This window comes from Rutilus rutilus, assembly GCF_951802725.1.
Source record: "Rutilus rutilus genome assembly, chromosome: 17".
NCBI lineage: Eukaryota > Metazoa > Chordata > Actinopteri > Cypriniformes > Leuciscidae > Rutilus > Rutilus rutilus.
The window spans coordinates 36,169,648-36,184,647 of NC_140230.1; the positions used below are offsets into that span (position 1 = coordinate 36,169,648).

General features: G+C 40.3%; 1 protein-coding gene across 1 annotated transcript in view; it reads right to left on the minus strand.

Annotated features, from left to right (window-relative positions):
* Positions 1-1,736: 1,736 nt before the first annotated feature.
* Positions 1,737-15,000, minus strand: part of ext1a (exostosin glycosyltransferase 1a) — a 65,307-nt gene continuing 52,043 nt past the window's right edge. Inside the window, exons 5-11 of the mRNA XM_084385492.1 lie at positions 14,004-14,136; positions 11,931-12,049; positions 10,769-10,864; positions 10,495-10,584; positions 9,189-9,349; positions 7,294-7,465; positions 1,737-5,842 (exon numbers count right to left, since the gene is read on the minus strand). Coding sequence (XP_084241618.1) covers positions 5,657-5,842; positions 7,294-7,465; positions 9,189-9,349; positions 10,495-10,584; positions 10,769-10,864; positions 11,931-12,049; positions 14,004-14,136 — 957 coding nt within the window. The 3' untranslated portion in view covers positions 1,737-5,656. The remainder of the gene's footprint in view (positions 5,843-7,293; positions 7,466-9,188; positions 9,350-10,494; positions 10,585-10,768; positions 10,865-11,930; positions 12,050-14,003; positions 14,137-15,000) is intronic.

The following is a 15,000-nucleotide window of genomic DNA, read 5'->3' on the forward strand; positions in this document are numbered from 1 at the left end:
TTATGTATATAAAATAAAATAAAATATCTGAAAACAATGTGTTGGACACTTTGTGCTGTATGACAAAATTACAAAATTGCACGGATCGCGTCACTGATCAGACAAATTTCCACGTGCATCTTGAAGCGGATGTTTATGAAAGTATTTATGAATGTTTATGATCTAGTGGTTTAGAGGAGAATAAAATCGAAGGCGTCTTTTCCCCCGGTGCCCCTTTAGCCCCTAATCCTTTGAAAGACCATATTTAAGCATCAGAGAATAGGCATAATTAATAAGTTCCACGTCAGTCTCCAGTGGAGCGACACTAACTCAGTCCAGCACCGCTCAGGAACTGAAGAGGAACATTCCAGCACAACGAACGTCCCACTTTCCTAAGCCGTGGAAGCGTTTGCTGTTCTCTGTAATTCCCTCACGCACGGCAGAAAGAGAATCAAGCTTCAATTCAGCGTCTGAGAAGTAAAGGTACACTAAACTAGTTTACAAAATTTATGTCCATCTTCCAAACTGGGTTTGTCTTATCCTGAATCACTATGATACGCCTATAAAAGTGTTTATATATTCGCAGTGCTTTATGAGGGTGGGCGGAGCTAGAGAGATCTTTTGACTCTGATTGGTGGACTTTTCTGTAGAGCATCATGGGTAATGTAGTTTTTCACATGTTGTTAACCGTTACAGCTTTGATTGTGGTGTCCAACTTTTTTCTCTCTCTTTTTTTCTACATTGACACTGTCATTATTTAATTATTGCATTTTTTTATTTTAAAGGGGTGGTTGATTATGATTTGACTTTTCTAACTTTAGTTAGTGTGTAATGTTGCTGTTTGAGCATAAACAACATCTGCAAAGTGACGACGCTCAAAGCTCAAAGCAAAGGGAGATATTTGCTTTTAAAGAAATGGCTTTTTAAGGACTACAACAAACGGCTGGTAGAGACTACACCACATTCCTCCCGGGTTAGTGACATCACCAACCCTAGAATTTACATAAACCCCGCCCCCTGAACACGATTTATAGATTATCAAGACAGAATATGCTAATCAATGACTAGAAGATAACTACACATCAGCTTCATAAATTCATCAACTAACCATTCAGAAATGTCCTGTTGCTTCTACATGTTGTCACTTCTTATTGAGTCTTGTCTGTGAGGTAAAAGAACACAAGCTCTTGAAGCTCCGCCCCCTGTGCCGGGAGCAGCAGCTCATTTGCATTTAAAGGGACACACACAAAAACGGTGTGTTTTTGCTCACCCTCAAAAAGTGACAATTTTAACATGCGATATAAAAATATCTGTGGGGTATTTTGAGCTAAAACTTCACACACACACTCTGGGGACATCAGAGACTTATTTTACATCTTGTGAAAAGGGCATTATACCACCCCTTTAATTTTGTGGTGTCATTATTATTATTGCTATTATGTTTTTATTTAATATTTTATTTATTTATTTGTATGTGCCATTACTGTTAATTAACATCATCTAAGGCAGTTTGTTCCGGGTTGGTTCGGGAGGGATTGAAAATGTAAAAAAAAATGCAATATCTGTACAAACAATAGCATTTGTCTTTGGAATAAAAATAAAGAGAGAGAGAGAAAAAAAAGTTTTCCACCACAAAAACATGATCTCTTTTTAAACTAAGCTGAAATAGTACGTCTCCACCAATAATGCATAATGCTCCACCAAACAATATGATAATTCACACTTGATATAAACAAAACACACACAAATGTATCAAATATCATTTATTTCTTTTTTATAAAAGCATTTTTTATATCTTAAAAAATCAGAATTTTCATTGTATTGTCTGTAATCCTGTAAAATAAAGGAATCCAAGGATGAAGCAAAGAATCAAAGTTGAGTTAGAATGAATCCTCACGTGTGTTAAATACACATATGAACACGAGGCCGAGTGAAAGAGGGAATGTCAGTCCTGTAACCATCAGGAAAACTCCAGTGTTAGACGAGGAAAACTAGAGAGAAGAAGAAGATCAGTGCTGTCGAGGAAGAGGAGATCGTGCGGTCGAAGGCTAACGAAATAATGTCTTGACAAAAGGCACGTTCGTTTGTAGACGACAAAAGAAACGCGTGATTGAATCCTGAAATATCCTCACAATACCGTTTTCTTATTCGGAGAACTGGTTTCCAGAGTTTCCACTCAATTCATTCATGCAAACGCACACGAGTTCAATTCTACATTAATATGGCAACCGTGAACAACCAACACTTCTAAATAATGCGTTTTCCACATCTTGAATGATTTCAGACATATTCTGTTCTGCATTTTCACACGTTTCAACACTCTTGAGCATGTCCTGTCGTGATCGCCATGCAGATATACAGTTGAGGACAGAATTATTATGAGCGCAAAAAGGCTGTGAAAATAAATGTGCATTGTTTATCCTTTTGATCTTTCATTAAAGTAAAAAATAAATAAAAAATCACTTTAAAAAAATAAATAATTTTCTCTAATACACATTGACCACAATTATTGGCACCCCTAGACAGATCTATGATCCCATTCATATTTACAATTTTTTAGCACACCAGCCCAAATTTCCCCATTTCCAGCATCAGGCCGATAATTAACTCTTTCCCCGCCAGTGTTTTTTGAAAAAGGTTGCCAGGATTTTTGATCTTTGCACATAATTTTCATGGCCCCCAAAATATTTTGTTACATGAATATCTGAACATGCAAAAAAAAAAAAAAAAAAAAAAAAAGTAAAAAAATGATTCTAGTTTAATTCTAGCTTCATGCATTCTTTTTTTAATCAACACTTGTTGGTAAGGTTCATTAAAAAGCAACATTTTGAACCAAAAGCTGAGATTACAACATGCATAAGCAATGCTTATATCGCTTGTTTCTGCTTCTTTTTTTTGCATGTGTTTTGATCCATTGATTCTGTAAAAGATGGCTAATAGCGCCCCCTACCGTATAACAGTGTAAAAACATGGAAAGCAGGGAAATCCCATCAATGGCGGGGAAAGAGTTAACAACTTTTATCCATTTACTTGAACAACAGAAGATGAGGAGTGTTTGAATGAGGAAACCTGTCAGGAAACAATCTTAAAATGTAATTTTGCTGAAATTGATATTTTCAATTTCCATTTTCAATTGTTTTACTTCAAAGAAAGGTGTACTTTGTACTTTTTTTTTTTTTTTTTTATGAAAGATCAAAAGGATAAACAACACAGATTTTGCTCATATTTTCCTAATATTTCTGACCTCAAGCAAACTCATTACCAGCTCATACATTCCTATCATCTCATGGTCCATCCCATCATCCCTAATGCTTAACATTCAGCTGTTGTCTTTAATAGGGAAAATCTTCTTACAAAAGTAATTTTTTTGTAATTGTAGGGACACTGAGTCAGGGTAGACGCCATATTTAATTCCAAGGATGAAGATTGTTCATTCACAAAGCAGTAAATATGTCATCTACCCTGACTAAAGACCATGTTAAAGTGAATGATTTTTTGTCTCCTCTGGGAAAACCAGCTCCATCCATTCAATCCGAGAAGAACATGAGCGATAAAGAGTTAATATCTCTTTCTGAACAGAAAATCAATGGAAGACGTTCTCAAAACTCGACCTGAAGCTCTGAATGGATGTCGTTCTCTCCTAATCAAGCGTTTTCATTTGTTTCATTGATTTGCTCGTTTTTTTTCTTCCATCTACAACATTGAGAGTAAATGCAAAACTAGTGTTAAATATCTCTTTAAAATTACTCTAGTCATTGAGTGTGTGATTCTAGAAACACATCCTAGCCACGTAAACACTGAAACAACACCGGGTGTCTCATGACTGACAACATCCATCATGTTTGGGGTTTTAAAGAAAGCAAAAACCGTGTTAACATTCAGAGATTTCCACGTAAACAGATTCGGGGGTTTTTTAGTCACTGCAAAAGTGATGTCACTGCATTAACAACTAGTTACTAGTTAGATTGATTGGTGAAAGCGGTTGTCTGAACTGAGGTTTAAAATGCATGTCACTTTCAAATAAACAAACTCAGAACAAGATCAAGCAGTCAGAAGTGGAGTGACATCTGAATTAGCTGCAGTGTGAACATGGCATTACACTATAAGACTGAGAACGAGATGTTTGTGCCGCTGGATTTAACACCGTGTCCCGACCAGACGTGATGCGCGAACAAAGGCATTGTGATGCGTGATGTTTATCAGAGTTTTCGTCCTAACCAGCCGAACAACGTTAGAAACAGTTTCTATTTTGCGAGGTCGCGGCTGGAACAACAACATACAATCTGATAATGATAATCTCAGATACTGGTCATGTGCTTTATTTACTGCTAAATTAAGTTAATATGAGTTTGAATATCATTTTGCGTGACCTTTGTAGCCGTACTGAACGTGACAACTGATAATTCACCTCAGATTCACCAAGGGAAGTGTGAGGAAACACGTGTATTCTATGAATAAGATTTCAAAGTTTCAGTCACTCCGTATGTTTTCAAATAATGTTTAAATGGTGTAATATTTATGAATTTGATTATGTAGGCTACTAGTTCATTTGGTTGTGAGCGCAGTGCGCTTGCAGAGAGGCTCCGCCCCCACTCTCTTCTGATTGGCTGTGATTTGTAATTGATTTGGTTGTGAGTAGAGAGACTCCGCCCACACGCTCTTCTGATTGGCTGTGATTTGTAAGTGATTTGGTTGTGAATAGTTAGACTCCGCCCACACGCTCTTCTGATTGGCTGTGATTTGGTTGTGAATAGTTAGACTCCGCCCACATGCTCTTCTGATTGGCTGTGATTTGTAAGTGATTTGATTGTGAATAGTTAGACTCCGCCCACACACTCTTCTGATTGACTTTTTAAGTTTTTTTGATTTTATCTAGTGTGGACAGACAAATTGCTTGTCTCTGAAATCTAATCGCATCGCGTCTGGTTAGGACAAGGTGTAAATAAAAAAATAAAAAATAAAAAAAAGAGTACAATTATGTCAGTTTGAACAAAATACACAAAAAGGCTTATAAAGAAAGAAAAAACCGAAACCTTCGGGCCAATTAGTGGAACACCTAAACTGAATCCAAACATAAGCAGCATGAACAAGGTGTTTATGCATTCATACAAAACCCCTTTGGACTCCCAGATACGGTCCATCTGAAAGTTCAGGCACTGTGACGTTGTGTGCGGTGTTTCGCACGCGCGACTTCTCCACGGGACGTCATCCTGCGTCTTCAAGAGGGGCGTAACGCTTGCAGCGGGAGGTGAACTGGATAAATATACAGGCGACCTCAGCAAAACCATCTGACATGATCCAGAGTTAAACCGATGTGCGATATTCTGAGTGTGTGTGTGTGTGTGTGTGTGGCTGGCGAGGTTGCCATGGTCACCGCTGTCATTGGCAAAGCATTACAAGAGGGAAGACAGAAAGCTTTGTGTCTGTGTGTTGTGTGAAACTCATCCAAATGCCAAATCACGTCAATGCGGTCTCCGATCGAGCTTTTTGATTTCATATATTCGTAGTTAGTGACGAATCTTCTTCAAACACACAACACCCCCCCCCCTCCATCTCAATGCGCTCCCTCCCGGAGCGTTTCCGTGCCCCCGTTTATCCCCGTGGATCGGGTTTATCAGGGTTCTGAGGGGTTTTCGGATGCCATTTCCCATCACAGGGAAGGCGTTTCTCGGATCTGTCAGAGTCGCTCGATGTCTCTGTACTTCTTGCGCAGGATCGATACCTGGTCCTTGAACAGAACGGGATCCAGTCTCATCTGCGAATGGACCAGGGGCATCGTGCCAAACCAGCTGGCAAATTTGTTCATGCACGTCTGCCGCTGGGCGAAGTGGTCCGGGTCGGCCCAACGAGACGCCCGGGACGTCTGAGGAGGAAAGAGAGGCGGTTAGCTGCTTTCTCAATGTAAACAGATGTCTTTAACCCTCTGTGGTTCGGTGTAACAGTCTATTTTAGTTTATTTTTAATAAAACGAGACACCCATTTATTGGTCAAACATATCTCAGGGGAGAAGGTCTCAAATACAAATCAATGAAAGTGCAAAAAAGTGGTCACATGACCATTTAGTGTCTTGTTTCAGCACATGTGCACAGGTCACATGGCTTCATATTTTCCCCATGAAAAGTGCATTTTTCACTAATTTGCGTCCAGTTAATCACCTACAAAAAATGATATCTTAATATCTTCTGGGATTTTATCGATAATGATAATTAGATGATATTTTGCTAAGTGTGTTGGTATCTTGTCAGGTTTAGGACTATCGTGAACAGCTGACTACTAACGTCTTTAATATTCTTCATATTCTGTGTGGTGGTCAGTTCACAGCAGTGACACAAATTATTTTTTTCCAATAAGTTTAAACAGATTTTTACCTTTTATGGGCATTTTTACCTTTATAAAGCCCATTTTTATGTATGCAATAAATTCTAATTATTCAATTACAATAATAAGACACAATACTAATCAATTGAAATCAGTATCATCAAAATGAATCTTTGCACTGCAGAGGAAACACAGAATCTGAATCTGAAGTGTGTTTAGATGCGTTCACACAGACCGTTTAATGCAGATCAGAGGGACATGAATGTGTTTAACCAGCAGCAAATGCAGAAATAATGTTTTGCTTTTTTTTTTAAACATAAAACGTTGAGTATCGATATTTTGAAATGATTTAAAAAGTTAAAAGATACTTTAAATGTGAAATTAAAACAGCAAGTCACTGTCATTGAGTTTCAACCGATTCATTCAAACGGCTGATTCATTCAGGAACGAAGCATTTGACTCTCTTAATGAGTGAGTCATTGAATCATTCATTCAACCGATTCGTTCATTCAGTAATGAAACGTGTGTTCAGAGACACGAAACAGTCCTGTGTCTTTGTTTGGAACGATTTTCGTTGGCGAAATAGAGCAAAAACAGGCAATATTGTGTCTAAAATGTAAATTACGGTTAGACTAATAACCCTTTTAACTTCTTGTTTATTGAAATGTTGTATAAAATCAATATCACATTTGTAATCATGCTAATATTTGGAGAAAAAAAATTATGATATTGATTACCTATATTAAATGATATAAATATAATAGACACACAGAGGTATTTTTCCCACTTATCTTGAATATTGAGGGCGTTATAAATGCATTTTAATAGTCTAAATGCTGAAGCGCACTAGTGTAGCCTACTAGACTACAACACGTAGTGTATGCGTGCGCTCTCTGTGTGTTTCTGTGAAGTTAGAGACATACTCCATAATGTCAGATCACACATCATTAAAACAGCTGAAAATATGGCAGTGACAGAATCACACAGATGTTGTACCTGTCCCATCATCGTCTCCTTGTACTGTTTCTTTTGAGTGACCTTGATAGGCGGCATCTTAGTGACAGCAGACACTAGGAAGTTCATGAGGATGTCTTCACAGTTCGAGAGCTGGTCCACCATAGTCTTTAAGCTGCCGGGCAAGTAGTGTGTGTACAAGTAGTTATAATACCTAGATTAGAAAAAGATGACGCATTAAACACATTTATTACATGGCTTGGTTGAATTCTAATGTAGAGTGCGGTGTGTTATTTCTTGATAACAGACGCTGATAAGTATAACCAGAGACAATTTATATGAGACATGCCACTTCCTCAATCCTCAATACAACTATATAAGGAAAACCCGTAACGGCAAAGATGGCGGTTGTATGCACATGTCCCGCCCCTCCCGCTGGAAAGCCAATCATCTGCTTTTAACAGTCAGCAGCTGACCACTAAGGAGCGAATGTACAGTGACGTGACATAACTGCCATATTCAACCTGTGCTTTCGCGCTGTGGCTGGCGCTGAACCAAAGACGGACGCTCAGCGCTTGTCATAGGCTCTATCACAACTGTTCAGTGTTTTAACCACATAATGTTTATTTTAGGTTTCAGACATTTAAATACATATAATTGTTTAAGTGCTTGGCACAACACCGGCATTCTGGATAGAGACGTGAATGAAGTTTGGTGTCGTGAACGTGAACCCTTGCGCATGCGTAGTAAAGGTATAACCTGTGGGGGAAAGGGCATTTTAAACCTTATTTTGGAGCAAAGTCATCAAACTTTTTCAGCGATTTTTATCATATTTTACTGCTGTTTATATACATGCAGTTTTTATGTCCCGGTGACCAGTGAAAGTGCAGTTCTGACTCTCTGCCCATTCATTTAGATAGGAGCCTGGTCTTGTTAGTCCGAAATAGCTGCCCGGAGGCGTTGCCAAGATGGCGGCCGAGTGGCACGACTTGCCTAAAAGGACTTTGGTATAACACACCGTTGCCATGAAAAACAGAGCGTTGCTATGGACGCAGGATTCTAACCGTAGAGACGGAACGGACTATTTTCTTTAGCGGAAGCAATACAATCGTTTTTAAATCGATAAACTCCTTTTTAAATCAATATTTTGTGTCAAATTATTGATTTATTTTGTAGGTAGCCATGTAATAAGCGGGATAATGTAGAGCGAGGCGGTTGTTATAGTGAATACAACCCCTTCAGGCTGATCAGGATCCCGACGCGAAGCGGAATAAGGGCTTATTTTATAAGGGCTTACTTATAAAAAGCCCTATTCGGTCGGTAATTGTTTCTCAATGGGTCGTAAGGTATTTTCAACATTTACAGGGGTTAGTCGGTGAGTTTATTGCCGTCCGAATCCACAATGTCAGTGTTTTTCTCTCACCACCCGCGTAAAAAGCCCAGGCCGAATTACCTAACGTTAATGGTTTTTGACAAACACCAAGATCGTGTGGTGATTTAATTACCGTCTGAATCCACATCTCTGAGTTTACAAGAAGAGATCACTTTAAAATTCACCGTTTAAATCCTTTTTGATCACTGCAGGTGATGCACTGTACGTGGGCTATTATACACAACATTAAAAGCAGCTTTAGTTTTACCCTAATCATAAATAAGAGGCTGCATGAACTTGTTTCCGCTAATTTCCATATTTTTTAAATATCATCCTTTTGAGATAAAATGCAAGAATTTCAAATATCGCGTATGCACGTCTAGCTTCCTATTTTTTTAAATTTTGATTTAAATAATTAAATAATAAATGGAACATTATTTTTCTATTATTAAATTAAAATACAAATTTATTGGTATTATTCCAAGCATATGACATTTTATTTACAGCAGACAATCATGTGAATGACCACATGAGCAGTGGTTCGTGAGTTGGATATCTGACTGACCTGTGGTAGAAAGCAGCTCCGGTCAGCACCATGGAGTAATCATTGGTCCACTTGGAGGTGTATCCCCAACGCTCCTTGTTAGAGTCCCAGAAATGGCTACGCGCAGGGTATCCCACAATCCTCTCTGGGAAACTTTGCCAAACAGTAAAGGCAAAATCCACCTGTGGGAATGAGTACACTGTAAGTACATACTGAACATGCAACTACTACACTTTACAATAACTTTACATGAACTAACAATGAAAAATACTGCATTTGGATTAAGACAAAGCATGTGTAAGTTCATAAGTCGACACCATTGCTGAGTATTTCCTCCTTAAAACTGCAGTGAACCAAAGACAGTCTCAAAAGCACGCTTTGAAATCGCTGGTGTTTCTGACGTCACAAACTACCTTGTAACCAATCAGATCAACGTGTGATCGTCAACCAGTGGATCTCTGAGCTGAGTGAGTGGAGGCGGGGCTCATTTGCATATTCATAGAACCGCACATACTAAATGAGGAGAGGGTGTCGAGTTACATTCAAGATATTTTAAGGCATGAAGATATTATTTTCAAGGAAAAAACGTTTATGTAATTTTGTTGATCAAAGATGAGTTTTAAGGGATAAAATGATTGACTACAGGGGGACTTTAATTTAATTTGGTTGAGAGTCATATACATCTTGGATGGCTCCACCTCATATTTTGGTGAACTAATCCTATAATGCTGATAATACAATTTAATAAGAGCAAATGAAATGTAAACAATTTCTGAAATAAAATGCTTGACCCAAAATTCACAAAAACTAAGCACTTAGAATCATTATGATCGGTTAAAAAAAAGAAAAACAATCTGACAAAGTAGTCTTTAATAATGTCTAAATATATATTGTTACACGATGGTATTACAGATGATAAGTGGTGCATATATAATATTCAGTACCATAAAATCCACTTTTATAGCCAGTTTTCCCTGATTCCTGTGATTGGTTATAGCCAAAGTCCCTTTAAGCCAAGTAATTTCACTTGGTGGCCATCTTTGAAACATCTCTCGGGCAACAACACCCGTATCATTTTATTTTTCTTCTAAATCCTCAAATCATGACAAAAAAAACAGCATTTTTCAGCCAATGTACATGTGCAGTCATAAGTGCCTCTAACGACAACGGCAGTGATGCAATGACTTTACCAGGCTGCAATTGGCTCTTTTATTTAGAAGGCGGGACTTATTCCGCCATTTTGCGTGTTGCACTTTCTCCCATTCATAGTACTATGATTGCACTGTCTTTGCATATCTAAGGTCTTTGTTGCAGTCCCCAGACTCACCTCAGTGGTCGAGAGCACAGTGTCCTCATCCAGACTCAAGACTGCATCTGTTCTCATGCTGTCATAGGGCAGGAATCGGCTGCTCATCACCTAAACGTAGACAAACACGTGAAACTTCCTCCAGAAAATGCTCAATATCTCATTCAAGGCAGAGTGCAAAACGACGGCAGCAACAAATCTATACGCCATCCATCATGTGTCATCGCAGCGAGTAAAACCAGACACTTCATTTGATAAGATGAGAATATAAAGACAGGTTGAAGTGGAGATTCACCTTGCTCTCGCCCTCGATTACGATGACTGGGACAGAAGTCACGGGCCAGCGATGCTTCGCGGGAAGAGGCTTGTCACAGTTCCACAGGACAATGATCTGATAAGGTCATCAGAGGTCATTTCTACTATTAAGTACATTTTTATATCATTTACACCACTGTTCAAAAGTTTGAGGTCGGTCAGCTCACCACGGCTGTGTTTATTTGATCAAAAATACTGTAAAAACAGTGAAATATTATTAGAATTTAAATATCAGTTTTCTATGTGAATATATAGTAAAGTGTAATTTATTCCTGTGATCAAAGCTGAATTTTCAGCATCATTACTCCAGTCTTCAGTGTCACATGATCCTTCACAAATCATTCTGATATGATGATTTGATGCTCAAGAAACATTTATGATTATTATCAGTTGAAAAGAACAGCATTCATCTGAATTTTTTATAACATGTTAAAGTCTTTACTGGATCACTTTCATTTCTTTCGGTATTCATTTCTTTCCAAAAGAAAAAAAAAATCGTACTTTAAAAAAAAGTCTTAATAAATGATATTACTTCATGTACTTTTATCACAATATCACAGTTAAATGTCTCTACTTTGTGAATGTAATGTTTTTGGGAACAACATCCCATCCTGTTAGTCTTTTGTAAAATGTCTTTAAATAACAATTGCCAGTTCCTCAGTGACATCACATTCTAGGAAATGACCTCATTTTGGAGGGAAAACAAACATCTGTTAGTATTAGAAATGGATCTGATGAGTTCTCTGATGCCAAAATAGCTAAATGAACTCTTATATGCTCTTATAATATCTTGTTCATTCAAGTTAGAATTCGTAAAGTTGACTGAGCTTGACCGGAGCATATTTCTAAAAGCCTGATATTTGCTTTTATGGAAATGCATCCTTAATGTGTTTTTTATGCAACAGCTGCTGAGCTATTTGTTGTTTCCAGAACTGATAAAACTGAAATAAACAAGTTTAAGTTGAAGAACTAAAATTATTAACACAAAAACTGGAAAAAAATAAAAAAAACATTTAATTAATCTAAAATTTTGACTCAAAATAAAATGGAAACTGCAAGTATAAAAATAAAAGCTCATTTAAAATATTAATAAATGCTAAAAAAGTATTAATAAATAATATAATAGTATATAAATAACTGACCTGGGCACAGTACTGTGATTTGGCCACAGCCACTAGCAACTTGAGAACCGGTTGAGACTGAGATACGAGAGGCGTGACTGCGTGAATGACGGCGGTGAATTTCTGCTGTGGTTTAATACCTGTGGAGAAGAAGATCAATATGTTTAATTAGACAATTCATATATATATATAAAACACTGACTCCATAGAGTAGATTTAATAGTATGTTGTTAAAGGTGATGTAAGATATTTTGTTAAAATACATTCTCTTGACCCAGTTTATTGTTCATTGACTAATATTAGTATGCCATTCATGAGTTTATCTCCCGCACAAGAGTAAACATTGAGCCTCCTAGACACCATCAGAACTGGTGGAGAGTTTGGGGCGTGGCTACTGTAGCAGGCGGAGATTTTGGGGCGTGGCTACTGTAGCAGGTGGAGGGTTTGAGGAGTGGCTACTGTAGCAGGTGGAGGGTTTGGGGAGTGGCTACTGTAGCAGATGGAGGGTTTGGGGCGTGGCTACTGTAGCAGGTGGAGGGTTTGGGGAGTGGCTACTGTAGCAGATGGAGGGTTTGGGGCGTGGCTACTGTAGCAGGTGGAGGGTTTGGGGCGTGGCTACTGTAGCAGGCGGAGGGTTTGGGGAGTGGCTACTGTAGCAGATGGAGGGTTTGGGGCGTGGCTACTGTAGCAGGTGGAGGGTTTGGGGTGTGGCTACTGTAGCAGGCTGAGAGTTTGGGGAGTGGCTACTGTAGCAGGAGGAGAGTTTGGGGCGTGGCTACTGTAGAAGGTGGAGAGTTTGGGGAGTGGCTACTGTAGCAGGTGGAGAGTTTGGGGCGTGGCTACTGTAGCAGGTGGAGAGTTTGGGGCGTGGCTTCTGTAGCAGGCGGAGAGTTTGGGGCGTGGCTACTGTAGCGGGAGGAGTCTGGGGCGTGGCTACTGTAGCAGGCGGAGGGTTTGGGGCGTGGCTACTGTAGCAGGCGGAGAGTTTGGGGCGTGGCTACTGTAGCAGGGGGAGGGTTTGGGGCGTGGCTACTGTAGCAGGTGGAGAGTTTGGGGCGTGGCTACTGTAGCAGGTGGAGAGTTTGGGGGAGTGGCTACTGTAGCAGGCGGAGAGTTTGGGGAGTGGCTACTGTAGCAGGCGGAGAGTTTGGGGGAGTGGCTACTGTAGCAGGCGGAGGGTTTGGGGTGTGGCTACTGTAGCAGGCGGAGAGTTTGGGGAGTGGCTACTGTAGCAGGCGGAGAGTTTGGGGAGAGGCTACTGTAGCAGGCGGAGAGTTTGGGAAGAGGCTACTGTAGCAGGAGGAGGGTTTGGGGCGTGGCTACTGTAGCAGATGGAGGGTTTGGGGCGTGGCTACTGTAGCAGGTGGAGGGTTTGGGGTGTGGCTACTGTAGCAGGCGGAGAGTTTGGGGAGTGGCTACTGTAGCAGGAGGAGAGTTTGGGGCGTGGCTACTGTAGAAGGTGGAGAGTTTGGGGAGTGGCTACTGTAGCAGGTGGAGAGTTTGGGGCGTGGCTACTGTAGCAGGTGGAGAGTTTGGGGCGTGGCTTCTGTAGCAGGCGGAGAGTTTGGGGCGTGGCTACTGTAGCAGGAGGAGTCTGGGGCGTGGCTACCGTAGCAGGCGGAGGGTTTGGGGAGTGGCTACTGTAGCAGGCGGAGAGTTTGGGGAGAGGCTACTGTAGCAGGGGGAGGGTTTGGGGCGTGGCTACTGTAGCAGATGGAGGGTTTGGGGCGTGGCTACTGTAGCAGGTGGAGAGTTTGGGGTGTGGCTACTGTAGCAGGCGGAGAGTTTGGGGAGTGGCTACTGTAGCAGGAGGAGAGTTTGGGGCGTGTCAACTGTAGAAGGTGGAGAGTTTGGGGAGTGGCTACTGTAGCAGGTGGAGAGTTTGGGGCGTGGCTACTGTAGCAGGTGGAGAGTTTGGGGCGTGGCTTCTGTAGCAGGTGGAGAGTTTGGGGCGTGGCTACTGCAGCAGGTGGAGAGTTTGGGGCGTGGCTTCTGTAGCAGGCGGAGAGTTTGGGGCATGGCTACTGTAGCAGGAGGAGTCTGGGGCGTGGCTACTGTAGGAGGCGGAGCCAGTGGGTGTTCAGTCAAACTTACCGAGCTCGGCGTAGAAGAAGGGGAAGTCGCCGAGATATGAGGAGTACTGTGGCAGGGTGAAGAGTCCTCCCGGCAGTCGGTTCCACATCAGCGTGCTGCGGCCGTTGTGCTGAAACACACGGTCCTGGATGATCTGGAAGAGGACATCCAGAAAGAGTTTGGAACGTTACAAGATGTTCTGATACAATTTTATGATCCCTTTAATGACTCATTAGAGCTATTACACTATGTCCAAACCAGACGTGATGCAACAAATTTCCAGCGACAAGCAATTTGTCTGTCCACAACAGATGTGACAAAATCAATCAAAAATCACAGCCAATCAGAAGAGCGTGTGGGCGGAGTCTCTCTACAAGTGCACTGCACTCGCAGTATAAACATAATTTAAACATTATTGAAAATACATACTGAGTCATTGATACAGTCTTTGTCATAGAATACAATTGTTTGTTTACAGTTCTTGTTTCCTTTAATTAATTTTAAAGATCTGAGGTGAATTATCCATCGTCGCTGTCCATCGTATGCACACTTCAGAATCTCGCCGGAAGAAATAGGTAATTCAAGTACTTTTTGGCCACTCTTTTAAGAGTGCTGTGAATTCGGACACGCAACTCTTGTCACTTACTGTTTTTCGCCTTCTATATAGTAGATATTACTTAATATTCAACAATTTGATTGATCTGCCTGCATTGACACCATTATATGAGAAATTAACCTAGCTGGACGATTTCTCCAGAGCGGCTATATATATAAATTAACTAAATTATTAACTTTTTTACAACAAAAATGAACCATCACTGATCTTACTTAAGCTCGACTATGACGCTATGTATATTTTTTCTAGATCTGCTGTACAGCCGAAACAACCTTTGTTGCATTATTTTCCTGTTTTCACTGTAAAGCTGCTTTGAAACACTCTGTATTGTAAAAAGCGCTAAATAAATAAAGGTGACTTGACTTGACTAGAAAAGTATGCGATTTCATTGCAGCCTCTGAC